Here is a 20428-nt window from a genome sequence, read left to right as displayed (position 1 = left end):
AAACACATGAAAAAAATTTCAAGTTACAGCCACTTTTGTGGTGGGTAGGTCATAGAGTTTTAAAAATTAGTTTTTAAATTACTGTGTAAGATTAATGCTTCAAAAAAGATATTTAGAAATGTTGCACGGCTATACTTTAGCTTAAAGGATCTTACAGTTTCATACATTTCACTGAGATTGTTATCAGACAGAGGCACTCAAAAGATTTGGTCAAACAAGTTGAAATATTCAACTTTTTTTTTTTTTTGCTAACTTATTGGCTCAAAACATTGAAAGCGTTGTTCTTTAGCTTTTTAAGAAAACATTTTCGAATATCTATGATCAAATGTGGGCTTTATTGCGAGAACTGTTAGGGCAAAGAATTAAAAATATTTTGTATATTTACAAGAATAAACATCAAGTTGGACAAAGTTGTTTCAAATAAGTTTTTATCTACGAAAATGTTCAGTTTCATAAAATAACTTTGGAGGCTAAAATAATATTCCTATTAAAGACCAAATTCCACATAAATACATTCCAAAAATCTCTCACACCAATATTAATCCATTTAAATGTCTAAATCCCTGCGCTAGAAATATGAACCGTTTCAATGAAAATTGGGAATTTTTCTCAAATTTGACAAATACAGTCTGTAAATATGTTCATTTGTTTGAACTTGTATGTAACAAACACAACTATGAAGGAAATTATTTTCAGTCTTTACTGACCAATTTCATTGTATTTAGAAAATGTAAACAAATTTAACAAAATTTAATTCCTACATCAAACTCAAAAGTTGAGAGAAAGACAAAGAAAGAATATAAATCTTATAGAATATTAAAAAACACCCTTGTGGAAATTACATACAGTTACAGTCAGGTTTCAGTATAAAAGGAGCATCCATTAAAGTCTCGGTTTTTCCAAGCAAAGTTGGGTCATGGCTCACCAAACTGTGCAGAGAAAAAAACATAGTTTTTTCAAAAGATTTTGGGAGTCTGCAAAAATCTCAGTGTGTAAAGGCAAAAGCTGGAAACCACTGTTGGATGTGTCTGACCTTTTTTATTAACAGTTTATTAGGCACAGCCTAATAAACTGTTACGCCGCTGTGATCAGTATGGTCCTGGTCTTGCTTGTGCCATTGATGCAGAGGTGTATATTGAAATTTTTTCACAGACATTTGCTAATATCAAGAGGATGTATTTTCCCTGGAAGTCCATGCTTGTTTCAGCCAAGACCAACCAGTCCTCCAACTGAAACAGTCATAGGCCATTTGTACTATATCTTCCTGTAAAGTCCCGCCCCCCAAGCAACAGGATGAAAATACAAATCCTGTGACCATTTCCACATCAGAGCACATGTCACTGTCAAGTCTTTGTTTGAGAAAGCCACAAAAGCCCCATAATATATCCTTTGAGTGTAATTATAGTTTGTATCTGCTTGAATGAATGAATGTATGCCACATTAGCACATTTTAGGGAGACGGGCAGTCTCAAAAATCTATGAAAAATTATGAAGAGGAGAATCACATCACAACCCTGGACTGGTGAGCAGCTGAATTTTGTATTCATCTATAGTGTATACCGATTCCTCTTGCTAAATTGCAACAATTAGTATCCTGAGATCCTAAACAATTTAAAGACAAATGAAAGGGAAGGCTGATGTAACACAATGGTAAAGCATGCCTCTAATCCAGACTTCTTTTCTTGTGTTTCTTTAATGTGTGACTGGCATCAAATTCCACATTTGTGTTAATTTTTTTCAAATACAAGATGGTCAGTGAAGTCTCTAGAGATAGTAAATAAATAAAGGTTAAATTAAGGTGCAAGCTATTTAACAATCTAAAGATTTAAGTTTTTAATGGTTATGATGTAACAAAAATTAAACTTGGTTGATATATAATATCAAACTAATCATAATTCCCTCAATGCTGTTTGGAAATCAGGTAATTTTTCTTTTTAATCTTAAATTGCTTTTAACTGAAAATGTAACCAGTGTCTGAACTTACTGTTGCATTCCTTCAGAAATGTTTCTATTGCTCTGACATATTGTAGCTCTCGCATATTGTAGCATATTGTAGCCTGACTATCATAAACTTATGTAACACCTGAATTCTCATAACTTGTAAGTCTGTGTGAGCTTTCAAGACATGCTTGATGTACTGAGTGAAAACTGACTAAACAGGTTTTAAGGCTTTTAAGTCGTTACATCACTTAGCTTTTTTTTTAATCTACCCAATACCAGGTGGAATATTCCTGGTGTGCAGTTTCACCCTTCCTAAACCACAATACAATCTTTTCTTTTTCTTTTTTCTTTGCTTTACTGCCCGAGCATCGCCACAGCCAATACTGTCTGATCTGCCCTTAAATAGGTTACAAGCTTGAAATCTTGGCCCAAGGGGGAAACATGTGACAAGGCAAAAATAGCTTCACTCTCTCCCCTTGGAAACCAACCAGAATGCAGAAATAGTACTTTCTATTAGAGAAGAAATACAGTATCTATGTCCTGTGTTCTAGTTTGTGATGCCCTTAGCTATTCTGTCAAATAGTCTTATGTCAATGACCAAGGTTTTTTTTTGTTGTTGTTGTTTTTTTGTATTACATAGAACACTGTGCTACCTTGATTCTTTAGTGAGAAAAATGGAACTGAACACAGATTGGCGCTGCCTCTCCAAAGATGGTAACTATATAGCCTCTGTTCTGATAAAACAGAAGATAGGAATTTACAGAAAGGCAAAGTCTGTGTTTGAACAGGTCCCCTTTTTGTCAAAGTAGCTGTGATATGGTGAGGTGGCTGGTGGTGAACATGGTGAACTTAATCAGAAGTGCCTGTGATATATCCATTGTTTTAAAGTGATGCTTCAGCAGTATGACAGAATATTTAATACTTTTCTCAGGCAATAGCTGAGGAAGTTATGTCAGTGGTAAACTACAACTCCCACATTCCCTTACGTTTTGTTGCCGAGGTAACGTTTGACGTCAGTCCTTCCCTGCTCCGGCTGTGTCTTGGACCGGTGTGATTGGAAGGAAACCCCGTGGACTGCATTCACTCGGAAGGTCTGAGAGAATCAGCTGTACCTTGGTACGCCGACATCTGCTAGTACTCAGGTATGAAATTACTAAATTTAGAAATATCACTTTTGAGTTTGCATAAATAATTCACATGGCTTCATATTTAAAATCTAAAATAGCTTTTGATAATAGAACCTCATTGTTGCTAGTACGGATAAGTGTGGCGGCGACGCTCATCAAACTAAAGAACAATAGCTAGCACAGCTAACAGTACAGTTGGGATGTGTCTAATGGCTGGTTTGAAACGAGGACATTAAACGGGGAAAGGGAAAGGCGTGTCAGTGTTACAGGCTGAAGCCGTTGTACCACTGGCTATAAACGTAAAAGCTGTGCACTGAAGTAATGTCTTTTTCAAATGTTCTTACCTTGAGAGGGCAATTGTGATGGAAATGGTCACAATTGCCATTTGGTCCTTTGGAGTAATTAGTGTCGCTAATAGATATATCTCGGCATTTTTTCTCTGGTGGCACATTTATTAATAATGGCCCGAAGTTTTTACATTACTGATACAGCGCTGCATTGTTTTTTTATTGTAATGTGCCAATTACATTGTACATTATTATTAAAACTATAAAACAAGATAAATTCAGTTTTCACTTAATGGACAGCTAGCCAAGTTATACTATGCACGTGCTTTTAAGGCGTCACATTCTTTAAGTTTATTGGCGTGGAATGGTAGAGTAACTTGGAAAATTTGAATCACGCAGACCGTTTGTAAAACTGACTTTGAGAGCTTCTGTTTCAGGAAATAGTTGGCGCCATACTGGAAACGGGTCACGAGGGCCTAGCTATAGCCGTTGTTTTTCATTTATTGAACTGATTTTTTTTCTCTCCAGAAATCTGCTCGTCTGTTTACGAGTGGTGCTTTTTTTTGTCAGTTTCAGCCAGGAAGTACAGACGTTGGTAATCGTTTGCCACGTCTAAATGCACTTTGAGGACTTTAGTTTCCGCTTGTTAGTCAAGCCACAGGTACAGAGATGGGTGTGGTGCATATGTTTGGGAGAAAGAGGGGGGCACATTTATCCTGGAGGCTGGCTAGCTAGACTAACTCAAGTAACTATAGCGAGACAGCAGTATGGATTGTTTTAGCAAGAAGTGATTATTTACACGCGACTGAAACCATACATTTAAACTGCTTTTTTTGTATTAAATATCCACGAAAGTGGATTCACTCGAGGCGTAACGACCAGGATCAAATCGTCCGCCTACTCCGGGTGAAACTTGCTTATTTTTTCTTTTTTTTTTTTTAAATCACATAACTGAGGTGTTTCCTTACATATGCCCCTCTATTCGACAGGAATCTAACCACTTAACCACCTGAAACAGTAGAATCGTTTGTTTGGAGGCCCAGTTCTATATTGGTTATGATATGTGAAGTCATCACTATGTGAAGTCGTTTCTGCTCTTAAATTGAAAGGCTAATAATGGTGTGGTAACGCAGGGTTTAATGATTTCACCACTTCTTAAATTACAATGGTTGGACAGTTTGTGATTAATGTGCAACTACTTCTTTCCTTTCCCTTTCTTCTTATTTGGTAACAAATTCATTTTTAACTCAAACATTTCTAATTTCTTCTGTTTGAGTACATAGTCAATGTTTAGTTGTGCTTACCTTTGCATTGCTTCCCTGCCCAGTAATTCCATAGCCTTAAACTGCCATGTGTGTAACTGTGTTTTACTTATAATGGTGGCCAGATAAACGGTTAAACCAAATACATCCAAAGATTCACACCTATTTGTGTCTTTATTTTCAGAGTTAACACAAATGTTTCCTGATACATTATATCCCAGTTTGACTTCTAAATGTTTCTTGGAAATTTGCTTCTCTTATTTGAACTTATACATTGGTACCATCAAATATGTTCACTTGCTGCTTGATTAACCCTCAGCTTTCCCCTTTTCCTCTTTGCTTTCCATTCTTTAGTGAGCAGTCATGAGCGAGGCACCTCAGAAGGAACTTGTACAAAAGGCCAAATTGGCCGAACAGGCTGAGCGTTATGACGACATGGCTGCAGCAATGAAAGAGGTGACGGAGGACAGTGAGCAGCTGTCAAATGAGGAGCGCAACCTGTTGTCGGTGGCCTACAAGAATGTAGTGGGTGCCCGACGCTCTTCCTGGCGTGTGGTGTCCAGCATCGAGCAGAAAGCGGAGGGCAGTGAAAGGAAGCAGGGCATGGCCAAAGAGTACCGAGAAAAGATTGAGAAAGAGCTGAAAGACATCTGCAATGATGTTCTGGTGAGATTTGTTTGATTGGACAGCAGCTGTTGACTTAAAAGGCTTTTCTTCTCCCCGTGATAGAGAAGAAGAATCTAATGTCTGTATAGTAAATCACAAGTATGAAAACAGGATACAGTCATTAGCAAAAACATAGATTGAGTGAATTCATACTTTAAAGATTGAAAGTCAGTTAGAAACTTAGAAATGGAACCAACAAACATGTAATGCTAAATTTTACGTACAAAGCTGCATGTCTGAAAATTAAATTAATGAACAAAGAATGTGTACAATTTGAGAATGTTATGCTTTTCATATCACTTATGTTGTAGTTGGGTTAACAGTTGTGTTCATAGAGTAACATACTGAAAGTGGTTCTAATACAGTCCACTACCACAGCATCATGTTAATGATAAATTAACACCTAACATCACAATAAAGAGGACATTAGGCTTTTCACTTTGTTTTAGAAATCTCCCCATTTGAAATTGCACTGCACATCCTCCAAATTTGTTGTGACCCTGTGAGGCTCTCTCATCCGAGAGACTGTTTAAAGTATCATCGTATCCTTTTTATTTTATAAACCTGTTAGAAAAAAGTATAAAGACATAAAGATTGCTCATCATCAGGGGGGGAATAAGGACACTCCTCCCCCAAAGTTGTGAAAACATCCAGCTTAGCTAATGCAATAAGCTGCTTTTCTACATGTTTACCAGTTCAGTCACTCTTTATTTTAGTGACGTTATTTAATATTACCCATTTACCATATTCTAAGTACTTCAGCTGTCAGTTGGGCCTGTACTACTCTATTCTACTCAGCTTGTGTATTATCTGCTTTGTGATGACTCGCAAAGTCTTAATCCTATAATTATAGAAGCTGACCCACCAACACTCTGCATCGCTGACCTGCACTCTAGCCAACAGCCTTACAGAGATTGAAAGAAAGGGATTGTAGTAAAATGGATGGATTAGAAGTGCGTGACAAGTTTATGTATTCTTGATGTAAACTAGTTTAAGTTTCATTCAGCCAAAGTCAAAAGGTGTGTTGATTCTTGTTTTGAATGTTAGTCAAAAGGCCCTTTTTCAGAGATGGGAACAGAAATGATTGATCAAATTATCTTCTCTCCTCCAAATTATTTGTTATTGCACTTAGCTAAACAAAAAGTAATAAAGCAGTGGGGTAACATTTATTAAAAATGAGAAAAAAAAGAAGTTTATATCTTCTTTCCGGGCACATTACTTTGGAAATTGGCTCCACATCTGTTCAGCTCAGCAGGCATGGAATTTTCTGGGTTTGTTGCTTTGGTGTTAGTCTTGTAGAAGTCCTTTAACTTAAGACATGAGTAGCTTTCTTTACATTAGCAGAGATGCACTAATGTTACATCAGATGTAGGGGTGGGCGATATGACGATATATCGTGAACGATTGCAACTTGAAGACGATCTGTCAAACTGCAGAGATCGTGAGATTCGTCTAGGGCACATTCTATAAATTGCAGTTCTATGCTGACCGACCAATTACGGGCAGTGACGTGCTTTTTTACCCGCCTCCTTGTTTGTTTGTTTAGCAGTAGCCGAGTTGGTCGCTAAAAAAAAGCCTCCTCCATTATATGGAATTGGTTTGGATTTTCCGCAACTGATCAAGTGCAAGTAAATGTAATTTGCAAAGTTTGCACAGAAACGGTTCGCACGTTGGGTGGCAACACGACAAACCTGTTAAGAAGAAGCATCCCAAACAGTACGCTGAGAGCCAAACAGCGAGGGGCCCGGCGGCACAGTCACCACAAGCCGAGGCAGCAGCTAGCCTAAGACCAAAACAGACAACATTAACACAGGCATTTGACAAAGGCACTCCGTATGACAAGTCAAGCAAGTGATGGAGGTAACAAAAGCAGTTACCTTTTATCTTGCAAAAAATATGGTACCTTCAAGGCGGTAGAAAAGGAGGCATTCGAACGTCTGCTTCAAGTAGTTGACCCGCGGTACAAGCTACCCAGCCGAAAATACTTCTGCAACACTGTTTTTCACTTTTCAATTTAAGATTGTAATAAAATCGAAATCGTGATTTTATTTTTAAAAAATCGTGATATATTTTTGCCGTATTGCCCACCCCAATCAGATGTAGTTCCATTATTTACTTTCAATTTCTTAAATATACCAGAGGATCTAAATCATTTTAGAAAAAAAAAAATATCACTGATCTGACTTCAGATACACTATAGTACAGATTAGTTGGATGAAAACGTTGCCTTTTTCTGTGCTTAGTGTTTAGCAGAACCTACAGTGGTGTGTTAGTGCTGGTGTCCCATACTGCCTGATCAAATCATTAAACTACTCAAGTGTACAGTCTCTTGCTTACTAAAGCTGACATAAATTGATTTTAGTGTATCCCGCAGATGCAGTATGACATCTATGTAAGTGTCCACAAATTTCCAGAGGTCTAATCTGTGTCTGTTAAGAAGTGTCTGGCTTGTTTAATTTACTCTCTACATTACCATAATGGTTGTCTGATTTTAGCTATGCCCTTGTCAGTGGCCCAGTTTTACATTCAGATCCCAGAGGGCTTCCCTGGTCCCTTATACCAGTTTAAAAGCATTCAGCAAATACAGGCTCTTGTCAGCCTTGTTTATTCCATTACACTTGTAATACGCAAGTGTACATAGAAGGACAAAACTACAAAAAATCCATGTCTCGTCAATTCTAAATGCCAGTTGGTGCTATCTGTCATCGCATACTGGAGTCTTTAGTCAGAGATATCTGAATTATATTTCTCAGAGCAAAGCTCTGCATTTTTCATCTTGTGACTTTGTCTACTTCTTATGGGTCCAGACTTAGTTTATTATGTAACTTTCCCTTTGAGAGGAATATTAATCTGGCCCATGCAGTCCATACTTTCAGAAATCAAGAAGCTTTGCTAATTTAAAAGAAGATCTGGGCAGGGTTTCCCAGTTTATTACCATTGCCATGAAGAATTTATCTTCTTTCCATTTAAACTCTGCATGACAGATGTTTCCCATGACTGCTTGGTCAAAAAACAGTGATATGCCAGCATAGAAACTACACTGAAGAAAACACGGTTAAGCCATGAAGAGATAAATTCTTCCCTTGAAATTAAGTATTGATGGATCTGTAAAAGCAGTTCTAATCCTTTTTGTTCTATAGCACTTAAACATAGCATACTATCCCTTTTTGTGCTTTGTCGTTTGCTCGGGTATACTCCTGCCACTGATTAGTCAGATACTATGATGTCCTACAGTTTGAATTCATATTAGCCATGTGAACAGCTCATCAAGGAGTGCATCTTTGTGTTATAGAGTGCCAAGCTTGGCTCTGTGTGACCTATTTCCTCATCAGGAGTTCAGCAGCCTCTCTCTCTCTCTCTCTCTCTCTCTCCACCCCCACCAGCTTTCATCCATCCTCCAAATCCTGCCCATCTGTCCCCCACCATCCTTTCCTCTCAACTTTCTTCACTCCATGCTCATCTGTTCAGCCCATCCTTTTCTCCTCCCTCACCCTCATAGATCCATCCCCCATCAGTGGTCCCTGAAGCATCTGTGATTTGTCTCAGCCAAATTCTTAGTCTAGAGCCCAGAGGCAATAGGAGGTAGCCAGCTTGTCTCTACACATATTTGCATCTGATGAGAAAAGATGCCTTAAAACACTGGTTGATATTACAATCACTGCTCCTGTGGGGTTTGTAGATTAGTGAAATTAAAATGGTAAATGAGTAGCAATCTGTTCGAAAAAAACCATTTGTCATTTAGTGAAATTCTAATATTGGATAGCTTGAGGTGTGTTCTTACCTAAAATTCAGTATTGTTTTTCTGTTTTTCTACAACAGGGTCTCTTGGACAAGTATCTCATTCCCAAAGCAACTCTTGCAGAGAGCAAAGTCTTCTATTTTAAAATGCAAGGAGATTACTACCGCTACTTGGCTGAGGTGGCTACAGGAGACAAAAAGATGGGTACATGTTCAAGACCTTTTCAGATGTGGCTTCATTAATCTGTCATGGTGTCTTTTTGTAACTCATAACACACTATCACTAAAACTTTTTCACAAGGTTGTAAAATTTTATGGCGGTTACATTAACAAGTGTTTTGGTCACGGCTCAACAGAAACGGTTCAGTGTTTTCCACTGCCCTCTTCTTATTAGGAGAATTCCACTAAAAAGACTTGCAGACCCTTATATCTTATCTTTTAGATATGTTATAATCACAAAGTTATTTAAAACATGTTGTGAATGTGAATATTGGGTAGGCCCAATAGAGCACACTGCCATAACCAATCAAAAGTTAAACTTTGCTTTATTTACCGTCTCAAAATTTAACATTTAACATCTTGAAAGAATATTACGTCTTAGACCAAATCTCACTTCTTTTTTTTTTTTTTTTTTGCTGTAACCATGTACAAAAGACCTATTTTATTCAAGGTCTCTTTTGGATTTCATTAGATGCATTTCCACTGCAAGAATCTTTTCCAAAACAGTCTTTCTGGGGGTTTTATTCGGCTCCTCCGTTTTAACCGCAGCAACCAGGGTCTGAAAAGAGTTACTGGGGAGAGATTTTTAGGCCTCAAAAAGTGTCAGGGCTGAAACAGTCTTTTGGTTCCCAGAAAAACGGCACTGTGCTTTTTAGGTTCTGGGTGCTGTTGGTCAAAATGCAGCTATTTTACCCTCTTGAGCCACTTAGTCCTATTGGCTGTGAAGATTTGAATCTAAAAGCTCACACTCTGGCACTTCACTGAGTGGCTCCTAATGTTCTTTTAGCGTTTAACAGACAGATTTAAGTGATTTATTTTATTTTTTTTATATCCAACTATCAAAAAGATTGTTTGTTTTAGAAATTGGTTTGGACCCATCAGATTTGAATGTCTCTTCATATAAAATCAGTTGGAGAGTAAGACAGAACTTTAAAAAAATCTCATCTACGATTTTGACTTGTTTTCCAACCTGGATTTAATTTCAATCCATAAAATGACATCACATCTTCTGTTGCTGATGTCATTCCAGCCCTCACCTACATATTTTCTTAGTTGAAAGTTGGGGGTCATTCAATACAAGCACAAGCTGGTAAATAGACTCTTTACTGAGTATGCAACACTTTTTACATTTGTGCTCTCAAAAAGTTTGAATTTTTATCCTTAACAATTTTGTGGTGACTCTTATAAAGTAATGACTTGCCTGGTGGCTTCTATCCAACATTAGGAAAAAAGATGCTCATTTACCACCACAAGGTGTAGTCGGTCTGTAGTTTTAAAAAAATAAAATAAAAATAAAATTGTTTTGGATACATTGGATACATTTGAATACATTTCAATTCAATAGCAGCTACAATGTTTAAAATGGTTGCAAAATATGAAACGATTACTTTGAGAGAAACTGACAATCATCACAGCTGTTAAAGGATTTATTGCAGAATTTTAGCTGGTTGCGCACAAACTGGCAACTTATTAGTGGATGGGTTTTCATTTTCTACACTAAACCATGAAGAAATACTTTCTTATGTCTCTACAGTTTTTACATAGTTGTCATGCTTTTTTCCCCCTCAGACATTATTAAGAATTCACAGAGTGCATACCAACAGGCCTTTGAAATCAGCAAAGAGGAAATGCAGCCCACACACCCAATTCATCTGGGTCTCGCCCTTAATTTCTCAGTGTTCTACTATGAGATTCTCAATTCACCTAAAGAGGCTTGCAAGCTGGCCAAACAGGTAAGTTTACGATGCCATATCAGTTAAACTTGTCAAATAAATGGCAAGTTTGTGTCTTTATTTTTTTTCCACTTGTTAAAAATTTGCTTTTATTCCTTTAGGCTTTTGATGAAGCCATTGCAGAGCTGGACACACTGAGTGAAGAATCATATAAAGACAGTACACTAATCATGCAGCTATTGAGAGACAACTTGACAGTAAGTTGCCTTTTGTTCATTTTCACCACTTTTAGTAACGTCTATGTTGTAACAAGTCTAATTTACAGTTTACAACCAGAGAATTTGAAGTTTTTGCCCTTTTTAAAAAAAAATTTTTTTAACTACAACTATTGTACATTATCTTTTTCGTTACTGACTTGCTGATGAATTGTACCCACGGCTGACTTAAGCTCTCAGAGAGAGCAGCTTGATCAGCTGTTTTCTCAGCTTTCAATGAATGCAAAAAAGAAAAGTGCCCCTGAAATACATGAGCACTTAGGGTTTACTGCAGACGGTCCAGTGGACGGTCCCAAGGTGTGAAGGCTGAGCACTCCGATTGTGTAATTATCAATTGACTGTGCAATTCGAGAATCTTTTTAAGAGTGATTGAACATTAAATGTCTGTTCTACTGTCTCTGACCCTCCTCTCTTCCCTCTTGCTGCTTCCTGTCCCGCTTGTCCTGCCGTCTCTCTTCAGCTGTGGACTTCTGATAACCAAGTTGAGGGAGAGGAAGCAGAGGATCCCAGAGATTGAACCAGACCCCGTAGTCATTCCTGTCTGCTCGCCATCATCCCGCGTCATCTTCATCATGATCAACACTGCGAACACCTCATTATCAACATCCAACTCGCAATCTTTTTCTAAGCCTCTACTCATCTCACTCCTTTCGGTTTACTATTTTATTGTGTAGTAACTGTGGGGAAAGGGGATGGGTTGGGAGGGTGAGTTTTTACATGGTGTGGTGGGAGTTTTCATCTGCATTTGGGGTTGGTTGGATGCTTGGTAGTTGACCTTTCCAAGTCAGAGCTAGAGTGGTGTTGGATTTTTACGGTGCTGGGTGAGGGAAAGTTCTCAACTTGTGAAACATGCAGCAAGTTAAGAATAAATAAAAAATATTTCATGACTATGTGTATCCCAGTTATGAATGGTGCTGTTTGAGTAAATTCATCTTTTGAAGACGCATCCGTGGTTTCTTGAAAACAGGAGCCAGCTCCTCGCATCTGACTAAACGGCTGCTATGAGTCTGTACTGAGCAGGAGGAATTACAGAAGAGGTGAACACAGTGGTTGTGTAATGGGGAGTGCTGGAGATGGAGGGCAAGATTTTTTTATAAGGGTTACATTCCATTTACTGTTAGTTATTCAACCTGCTACTCAATGTTTGTTTTTCTTTTTTTTTTACGTGCTTTGGGGGGGGGGGGGGGCTGCTTTTGTATTTCTGTATTTCAATTACGAGGTATAGAAAATTACAAGAACAAAAGAGCACACAAACTTGTATTGTTGCTGTTTTGTGTCAGCACTGCAGTAAAAACAAATCCCATCTTTGCGTAGTTACTGCTTTTTCAAAATAGGTCTTTTTGTTAGGGGGGAGCTTGATACAGCTTTTTTTTTTTTTCCCAAATCTTTCATGAACTGTTAAGGTTAGTCTGTGGAGAAGTTAGGAAGGTTGTTGGGGTGGTTTTCATACTTAACACACGAACATAACTGTTATTTGGGGGAAAATGTGTGATTTCATGTTATTGGAATTAAAAAAAAAATTAAAAATTTAGCTTGTCTTTTTTCTTTTTTTTCCAGTGATGTCATTATTTTAAAACTTCTGTTTTGTGATATTTCTCTGTATTGAGCATCCACATCAACTAAGTGCTCAATTTTGTATTAAACACTTTACAACAAAGACTGAAGCTGTTATAAGGCAACATCTATAGTTGTAAAGCCTTGGGTGTTTTGTTTTTTTCTTCCAATTTGGACTTTGACGATAGTATTCAATTAATTTAAATGCAATAGTTTGTTAATAGACTTGTCACTGCATAAGGAGTACAGGTGTCATGAATGATACTAACGAAGACCAAGTTCCTTTTAGTGAGAATCACTGAAAATAAAATAAAAATTAAAAAAAGGTTGAATTTCCCACTTGAAAGTGTTGCTGTCAGCGATATTTGAGCTAATGCAGTGGACTAATACTTCTTCATTTTGTGTTAGAAAAAATAAAGTCCAACTACATTGCACAGACTAACATGTATCTGGGAATTTATACATGGAACTTAAAGAAACAATTTTTAGGTTAGAAATACTACATGATTTAGAAATAAAAATCCCTTCGTTATTGAATCATGGGATTCAAAGATGTTTTCTTTCAAACTGCTATCCTGGCTTGAATCATTTCTAAGGGATGTTTGAAATGTTCCGTCTGAACTTCTGGGTTTGACTTCGAAACTGCCACGAGAGTACTTGTGGGAAGGGCAGATGCCAAAAAAGAAAGCTGTGACTTCCCTGTAAATAACATAACTACAGTGAAACAGAACATTGCTCTCACCTTTTCCTTATTACAATATAACCAAGGTAGCACAGTAAGCTGTGAGAAAGTAAAGCTATGCCCTATTTTCAAAGACAGTACCTTATTCAGAATCAGTGTTTTAAGATCAGAACTATGCACAAGAGCTGTAACGTATAGCTCTTGACAAACAAATCGTTTGCTCTTTAGCGCTCCCTACGTGTTTCATACCGAATTATTCTAATATGCATTAAAGCAGAATTGTCAGCTGAAAAATGCACGTCCCCTGCAGGAGTTCTGTGCTCGTCCACGTAGATATAAACTACCGGGACAATTTAGCAGGGTTTTAAGTAACTCAGATAAAACGGTAATGAACGTGTAACGTATATATATATACAACGTATCAAATGTGTAAAAGCATTTTCTTTTTATGATTGGTTTTATCTGGTTATGAATTTGCTATGCAGAGTCCAGTCAAAGCAAACTTGTATATGCTGAAAACACAACTTGATTTTTATACATATTACAATGCACCTTATTCCATTCAACAAGTGTCTCGAGCTTTTATCGTTTACGATGAAAAATGCCTTAACAGAGAGAAGCCAAAAGTGGTACAAATTTCATCATAAAATATCGCGAGATATGTGACGTCAACCTTGCTTTAGTGACCGCGCCGTGGTTTCGACTGGGATCTGGAAACAGCCACTGCAGTTCCTCCTTTCGTTCCGGTAATCCGTCTGCGTAGGGTGTGCTCCGGAGCTAGTCTCGGCACACATTTTATTATTATGAAACAAACCAAAAGCTAGAAAGAAACGCAGACATATTTTTATAAGAAAAACAAAAATCGGTGAAGCAGGATTTGATTTGCCAACCCAAGCAAAGCGAAAAAGACGCTGCCTTCGATTAAGAACGAAAGACTGAACGAGACGAACGTTACTAGCTAAGCAACTAGCGTCATTGTTGAAAGCGTGGACAATTAGCATTACTTATATTGTTGTAATTATTAACCTTCTTAAGGGGATTTTGCTCATGTTATAATAAGTTAGACTGTTTGTTTCTTAGTTTACTGACAGCTAAGCTCTCTAGATAACCGAAGCAGCTGAAATTAAAAATTTTGAACTCTGAGCCATACCGGGTAGGCCACGTTCCGACATTTTGCTAATCAAGCTAAATAGCCCACGTTGCTAACGATTAAAATACATGTGTTTATGCTCTTTGTAAGCTACCAAAGAGATCGAGTGAAGGCACCTCTTTATTTTGGATAATCGTGTTAAACGGTCATTGAGAAGGGAGGAAACGTAGCCAATATAATTCGCTATTTGTCACATTAACTGAACACGCGCCGCCAGACATGAATCCAAGCGCGCCTAGCTATCCAATGGCCTCCCTCTATGTAGGGGATTTGCACCCAGACGTTACCGAGGCCATGCTCTACGAGAAATTCAGCCCGGCTGGACCCATCCTCTCCATCAGGGTGTGCAGAGACATGATTACCCGCCGTTCTCTTGGCTATGCCTATGTTAACTTCCAGCAACCTGCTGATGGTAGGTTTTACTCTAACAAGTACAAGTAATAGTGTGCAATTTACTTAATTTGACTATTTTGAACATGTGCCATTCATGCCATGTAATAGCATGTGAACTTTAGAAGGCACTGGTGTTAATGTTGGTGTCTTTGGAACAAAGTATTTAACACGCACCTTTGTCCTATATTGTCATGACAATTATTTATCTGGAGATGGGTAATGTAGTTATTCCAAGGAACAAATCTGTCACTCCTGTTTTCAGCTGAGCGAGCCTTGGACACCATGAACTTTGATGTGATCAAGGGAAGACCTCTTCGCATCATGTGGTCTCAGCGTGACCCTTCTTTGAGGAAGAGTGGAGTGGGAAACATCTTTATCAAGAACTTGGACAAGTCTATTGATAACAAGGCGCTGTATGACACCTTCTCTGCATTTGGAAACATTCTCTCCTGCAAGGTAAATGGATAAGCATATATCCACTCGGCCTGTATTTCGAGTTTGACTTTTACTTATAGTCCACTACTTTGCATGACTAAAGTATGCACCAGGTTGAATACGGTTGATTGTGACGTACTTAGAAAAGCATGGTGTTTGTGAATGATTTTGACACCTGAAAATCTGTCCTTTCCAAGGTTGTTTGTGATGAAAATGGCTCAAAGGGTTATGGCTTTGTGCACTTTGAGACCCACGAGGCTGCTGAGCGTGCCATTGAGAAAATGAATGGCATGTTGCTCAATGACAGAAAAGTGTAAGTGGAGCTACTGTCACACTTGTATGTATGAATCAATATGTAATTAACACCAGAGTTGTTATTTTTTAACATTTGATTTTGTGTGCAACTGCATCTTGTTAAGCACTTCCACCAATCCAAAGCCAACATACAGTTTTCATACAGTTTTCATACTGTTTTAAGAATAGCAAACATGTTTAAGAGCTGGACCAGGCACAGGTCATCTCTCAGAGTAAAGGAAGACTTTGAACGCGGCCTATTGAAAATTTATTTGAATTGCTACAATCTGAAACATCCACGTTACAGAAATGTAAATGGCGAGATTGTGTTTGCGGTTGAATCTCTTCTATTCTCAAATTTTATTTGTATATGGCTAAAGCTTACATTGCTCATGCGAAAAGGCTGGTCACTTATTAAATTTTTTTTTTTATTATTCTTTAAACGGTTCACAACATGCTTATCAACATATTAAAGCATTTGTCTCGTTTCTGATAGCTTTCATGATTCCATTACAGATTTGTTGGGCGCTTCAAATCCCGCAAAGAGCGGGAGGCTGAGCTTGGGGCACGTGCCAGAGAATTTACCAACGTTTACATTAAGAATTTTGGGGAGGACATGGATGATGAGAAGCTGAAGGAGTTGTTTGGCAAGTATGGTAAGGTGACAAGATTTCAGAGATGACATATGCACAGGTGACCTTGTAACCTGTGTGATTTTGGCCTGTTAAATAATCAGCCTCTTTACTACACAGGGCCTGCACTCAGTATCCGGGTTATGACCGATGAGGGTGGCAAATCAAAGGGATTTGGCTTTGTCAGCTTTGAGAGACATGAAGACGCACAAAAGGTTAGCATCGGTTTCACGTCCCTTTGGTACTACTTGAATTTTTTTTACTTCATCAAATTGATCTCTCTACCGTGTCAAATCTGTATAAAGCACTGCTATATACTGTTGAACTTGTTTTCAGAAGACTTCTGCTTTCCTTTTAGGCTGTCGATGACATGAATGGTAAAGAACTGAATGGTCGGCAAGTGTATGTGGGCCGAGCACAGAAGAAAGGGGAGCGCCAGAATGAGCTCAAACGTAAATTTGAGCAGATGAAACAGGATCGCATGACCAGATATCAGGTTTGTTGAATCCATATTGTACTTCAGTTAGATTACACAGGAATGACTTAAGGTATATTTTAAATATAGATGTCAGTTTTTGAATTTGAATTTGCATAAATGTTTGAGGTTGTTACAAAGAAGCAGGGTATGAAACATAGCAGGGGAACTGGGGTTTTAAAGACTCAAAAGACTGGTCACTTATTTTCTGAAGAAAATTGCTGTCTCTCAGGCCCCTGCACCATTTTATGGCTTTCTGTCAGTTTAGATATTTTTTAATGCAATACACTTTTTCTAATGTCACTCGTGTTATAGCATTTCTTTAAATGAATCATGTGAGTTACTGTATAATTTATAGCCAGGATTGCAATTGAGGGTAAATGTGTAAGCCGTAAGGAATTGAACAGTACTTTTTTAAAATTGGTTGATTACTTGTTCATATTACTTTCTCTCATATCCAGAGTTGCAGAGAAGAAATTAAAATATTTCTTAACAATACATTTTCTATAAGAATGCCCCAGAAGCTGTTTAAAGTTTGAACTATTGGAGCTTTAATGATTGAGCAGTGATATAGAAGAGGCTTTTCATTTGTACATTAATGCTTACAGCCTGAGCTTAAGTCAACTTGGATTGACTTAGAGTTGATAACTGGTGTTGTGAGACTGCTCAGCATGATCTCAGTTGTTAGGATTTAAACCAAAGAGCTAGAGGAATTTTCATTACCCATCATTGTACAATCCTCCAAATAAGTATTGTGCTGTCATTCAAGTTTGGGTTGTTCTTTAAGTTAATTTATTCTCAAGGTTCCTTCATTCTTCCCTTGAACATAACACTCATATTGTCTCTTTATTGCATCAGGGTGTCAATCTATACGTGAAAAACTTGGATGACGGCCTGGATGATGAGCGTCTGCGCAAAGAATTCTCTCCATTTGGAACCATAACAAGTGCAAAGGTAAAAGCTTGCATACTTGACTTGTAATGTTCAAATTACCAATTTTATCACCCCCAAAACATTTGAACTATGATGTTTTAACAAGTCAGTACTCTAAATAATTGCCTACTCTTTTTTTTTTTTTCTCTCTCATAGGTAATGATGGAGGGTGGCCGCAGTAAAGGCTTTGGCTTTGTTTGCTTCTCTTCGCCAGAGGAGGCCACTAAAGCTGTCACAGAGATGAATGGGCGTATTGTAGCCACAAAGCCACTTTATGTGGCCCTGGCTCAGCGGAAGGAAGAGCGACAGGCCCATCTAACCAACCAGTACATGCAGAGAATGGCCACTGTCCGTGCTGTGCCCAACCCTGTTCTTAACCCCTATCAGCCTGCTCCACCTTCAGGCTATTTCATGGCGGCTATACCCCAGGTAAGCCTCAGCTCCAGCCAGTTACCCGAGTATACTGCCGTACATTTTAATAACGCTTTTGTCTACTTACCGTTTTTTATCTGAATGCTGTCTTTTATTGCTCTGTTTTACTCTACCTTTAATTGGATACGACTGATTTAAGTTTCTTCTGTTGAAGTAATTTAATAATAAATCTTTGTCTTGATCTTTTCAGGCCCAGAACCGTGCTGCATATTACTCCGCCAACCAGCTGGCCCAGCTCCGCCCCAGCCCTCGTTGGGCCACACAGGGAGTGCGTCCTCAGCGTAAGTGGTTTCTCTTGTGTTTTGGTCAGTTTTGTCGTTATAAACCAAGTTGGTCCATTCTGCTGAAATACCTGTCAACACAGTAAGGGCTGATTTTTGTTTTTCCTTTTCCTTCAGACTTCCAAAACATGCCCAATGCTATGCGTCCATCAGCACCAAGGCCCCAGACCTTCAATACCATCCGTGCTACCACTACCACCAACACCCAGGTCCCACGCATGATGACATCCCAGCGTATGCGTAAGTCTTTTAGAGTACAAGAATCATTGTTTGTTCCTTCTTTTAAAGTTGATGAAGTTTTGATCATCTGCCCTCTCCATTATTCTCACCTCAGCCACGCAGGCACTCGGCCAGCGCCCAGCCAGCGCTTCAGCCGCTGCCGCCCCGGTGCGTGCCATGCCTCAGTACAAATACGCTGCGGGTGTGCGCAATCCTCAGCAGCACATGGCCTCCCAGCCACAGGTCACCATGCAGCAAGTAAGAATACCAGACACAAAAAAACATACCATTCTATTTTGATAAGAACTCACAGTCAAAATTTAGCTATACCTGCTGCGGTTCTATGTAACCCAGTGGGAGAAAAGGGAGGAAAAAAGCATCATACTTTTCATTGAAGATGGAACCTGTTGTTCTCAAAACAACTTTTTTTTTTTTAGTGATAACTAAGAGAAATGCATGTAATTGTTTGTATAAAATTAGCAACACAAATGGCAGCCAGATATCCTTGATATGTTGCAGAAGATTGTACTAATTGTTTTGTAGCCGTTAACTTCTTGTACTGACTGGGATTTGAAATCTTTAGCCGGCAGTCCATGTCCAAGGCCAGGAGCCCCTGACTGCCTCCATGCTGGCCGCAGCCCCCCCACAGGAACAGAAGCAGATGCTGGGTGAGTTCATCATCAGCCAAGTAGTGCTGGGAATATTTTTCCTAATAAAGTTATTTTACACATTTAGTTGATTAGTCTGAATTTAGTTTGAAGATGTTGGGACTTTCTTCCTTCTTCAGGTGAGCGTCTGTTCCCCTTGATCCAAAACATGCATCCCAGCCTGGCAGGCAAGATCACCGGTATGCTGCTGGAGATCGATAACTCAGAGCTGCTTCACATGCTGGAGTCGCCTGAATCCCTGCGCTCCAAGGTTAGTTGATTTAGTTTTCCTTTAATATAATTATTCCTCCAAATTGACAGTTAAGTGTTTAACACAGCCTATTCTTTTGTGGTTGTTTGTTCTCTTATTGAAAATGCACCGTGTTGAGTGGCTCACTCTTCTTTTTTTTTTTTTGTTGTTGTTGTAGGTGGATGAGGCGGTTGCTGTGCTTCAGGCCCACCAGGCTAAAGAGGCTGCTCAGAAGTCCACCACTCCTGCTGGTGTTCCCAGCGTCTAAGGTATGCGTTTAGGAGTTTTGAAGACCAATTATACAACAATGTCCCAACTGCTGCGGCGTAAACATTCATGTCCTTTTTCTTATGTCTTACAGATTGAGCGTTTTGAAACCTGCTTCACCGATGGAAAAAGAGAAAAAAAACTTAAACATTGTAAAACCTAAAACTCTGAAAACATCGCAAAATGATAAATTATTTCTTAAAAAAATTTAAAAAAACAATTGACTCTGCCAGGTCTAGGGATGCTTTAACTAGACCTTGATCATAAATAAAAATTTGTTGTAAAAAAAAATAGCAAAATAGAGAAAAGTGAAATTATACATTTGAATGCATTCCTTGGTTTTATGTCATTTTACTGTGTCAGTGCTCAGAATATCAGCCATGTTCAGGAAGGTGGTAGCTGAGCATATTGAAAGGTGATTTGTATTGTAAACTACTGGCTGTAATAAATTGTCATTCAAAAAAAAAAAAAAAAAAAACTTTGCTTCATGACTCATTAGCGTTCATACACAAAGCACTGATGTCACTTTAATTGTACAGTTGTTTTAACAGGCCACCAAAGTGCTGTGGGTTTTGAAGGTAAAGGAATTGTTTTCC

The 20428-nt window shown here is 38.4% G+C and overlaps 2 protein-coding genes across 4 annotated transcripts; both read left to right on the top strand.

The window, feature by feature from the left end:
• The first annotated feature begins 2974 nt into the window (after window positions 1-2974).
• On the top strand, window positions 2975-12431 carry LOC140316876 (14-3-3 protein zeta/delta-like). Its single transcript, XM_072394924.1, has 6 exons — window positions 2975-3083; window positions 4972-5283; window positions 9103-9226; window positions 10810-10973; window positions 11075-11170; window positions 11649-12431. The coding sequence occupies exons 2-6, from the start codon at window positions 4981-4983 to the stop codon at window positions 11703-11705; spliced, it is 744 nt and encodes a 247-aa protein (XP_072251025.1). The 5' UTR covers window positions 2975-3083; window positions 4972-4980; the 3' UTR covers window positions 11706-12431.
• A 1718-nt stretch (window positions 12432-14149) lies between these two features.
• Window positions 14150-20123, top strand: pabpc1a (poly(A) binding protein, cytoplasmic 1a). 3 transcript variants are annotated; one of them, XM_072394923.1, is made up of 15 exons: window positions 14150-14986; window positions 15230-15423; window positions 15600-15715; window positions 16213-16343; window positions 16449-16543; window positions 16687-16824; window positions 17662-17757; window positions 17893-18165; window positions 18359-18449; window positions 18567-18689; window positions 18784-18926; window positions 19252-19336; window positions 19456-19586; window positions 19744-19834; window positions 19927-20123. In XM_072394923.1, the coding sequence occupies exons 1-14, from the start codon at window positions 14794-14796 to the stop codon at window positions 19831-19833; spliced, it is 1899 nt and encodes a 632-aa protein (XP_072251024.1). In that variant the 5' UTR covers window positions 14150-14793; the 3' UTR covers window position 19834; window positions 19927-20123. The 3 variants fall into 3 exon arrangements, with proteins under 3 accessions (XP_072251024.1, XP_072251022.1, XP_072251023.1); XM_072394921.1 differs by having other exon boundaries at window positions 16213-16352; XM_072394922.1 differs by lacking the exon at window positions 19927-20123 and having other exon boundaries at window positions 16213-16352; window positions 19744-19837.
• The last annotated feature ends 305 nt before the right edge of the window (window positions 20124-20428 follow it).

Source organism: Leuresthes tenuis, unplaced genomic scaffold (genome assembly GCF_036924035.1).
Source record: "Leuresthes tenuis unplaced genomic scaffold, fLeuTen1.0.hap1 SCAF_10, whole genome shotgun sequence".
NCBI classification, from domain to species: domain Eukaryota; kingdom Metazoa; phylum Chordata; class Actinopteri; order Atheriniformes; family Atherinopsidae; genus Leuresthes; species Leuresthes tenuis.
This window is presented reverse-complemented; position numbering and strand designations above follow the sequence as displayed.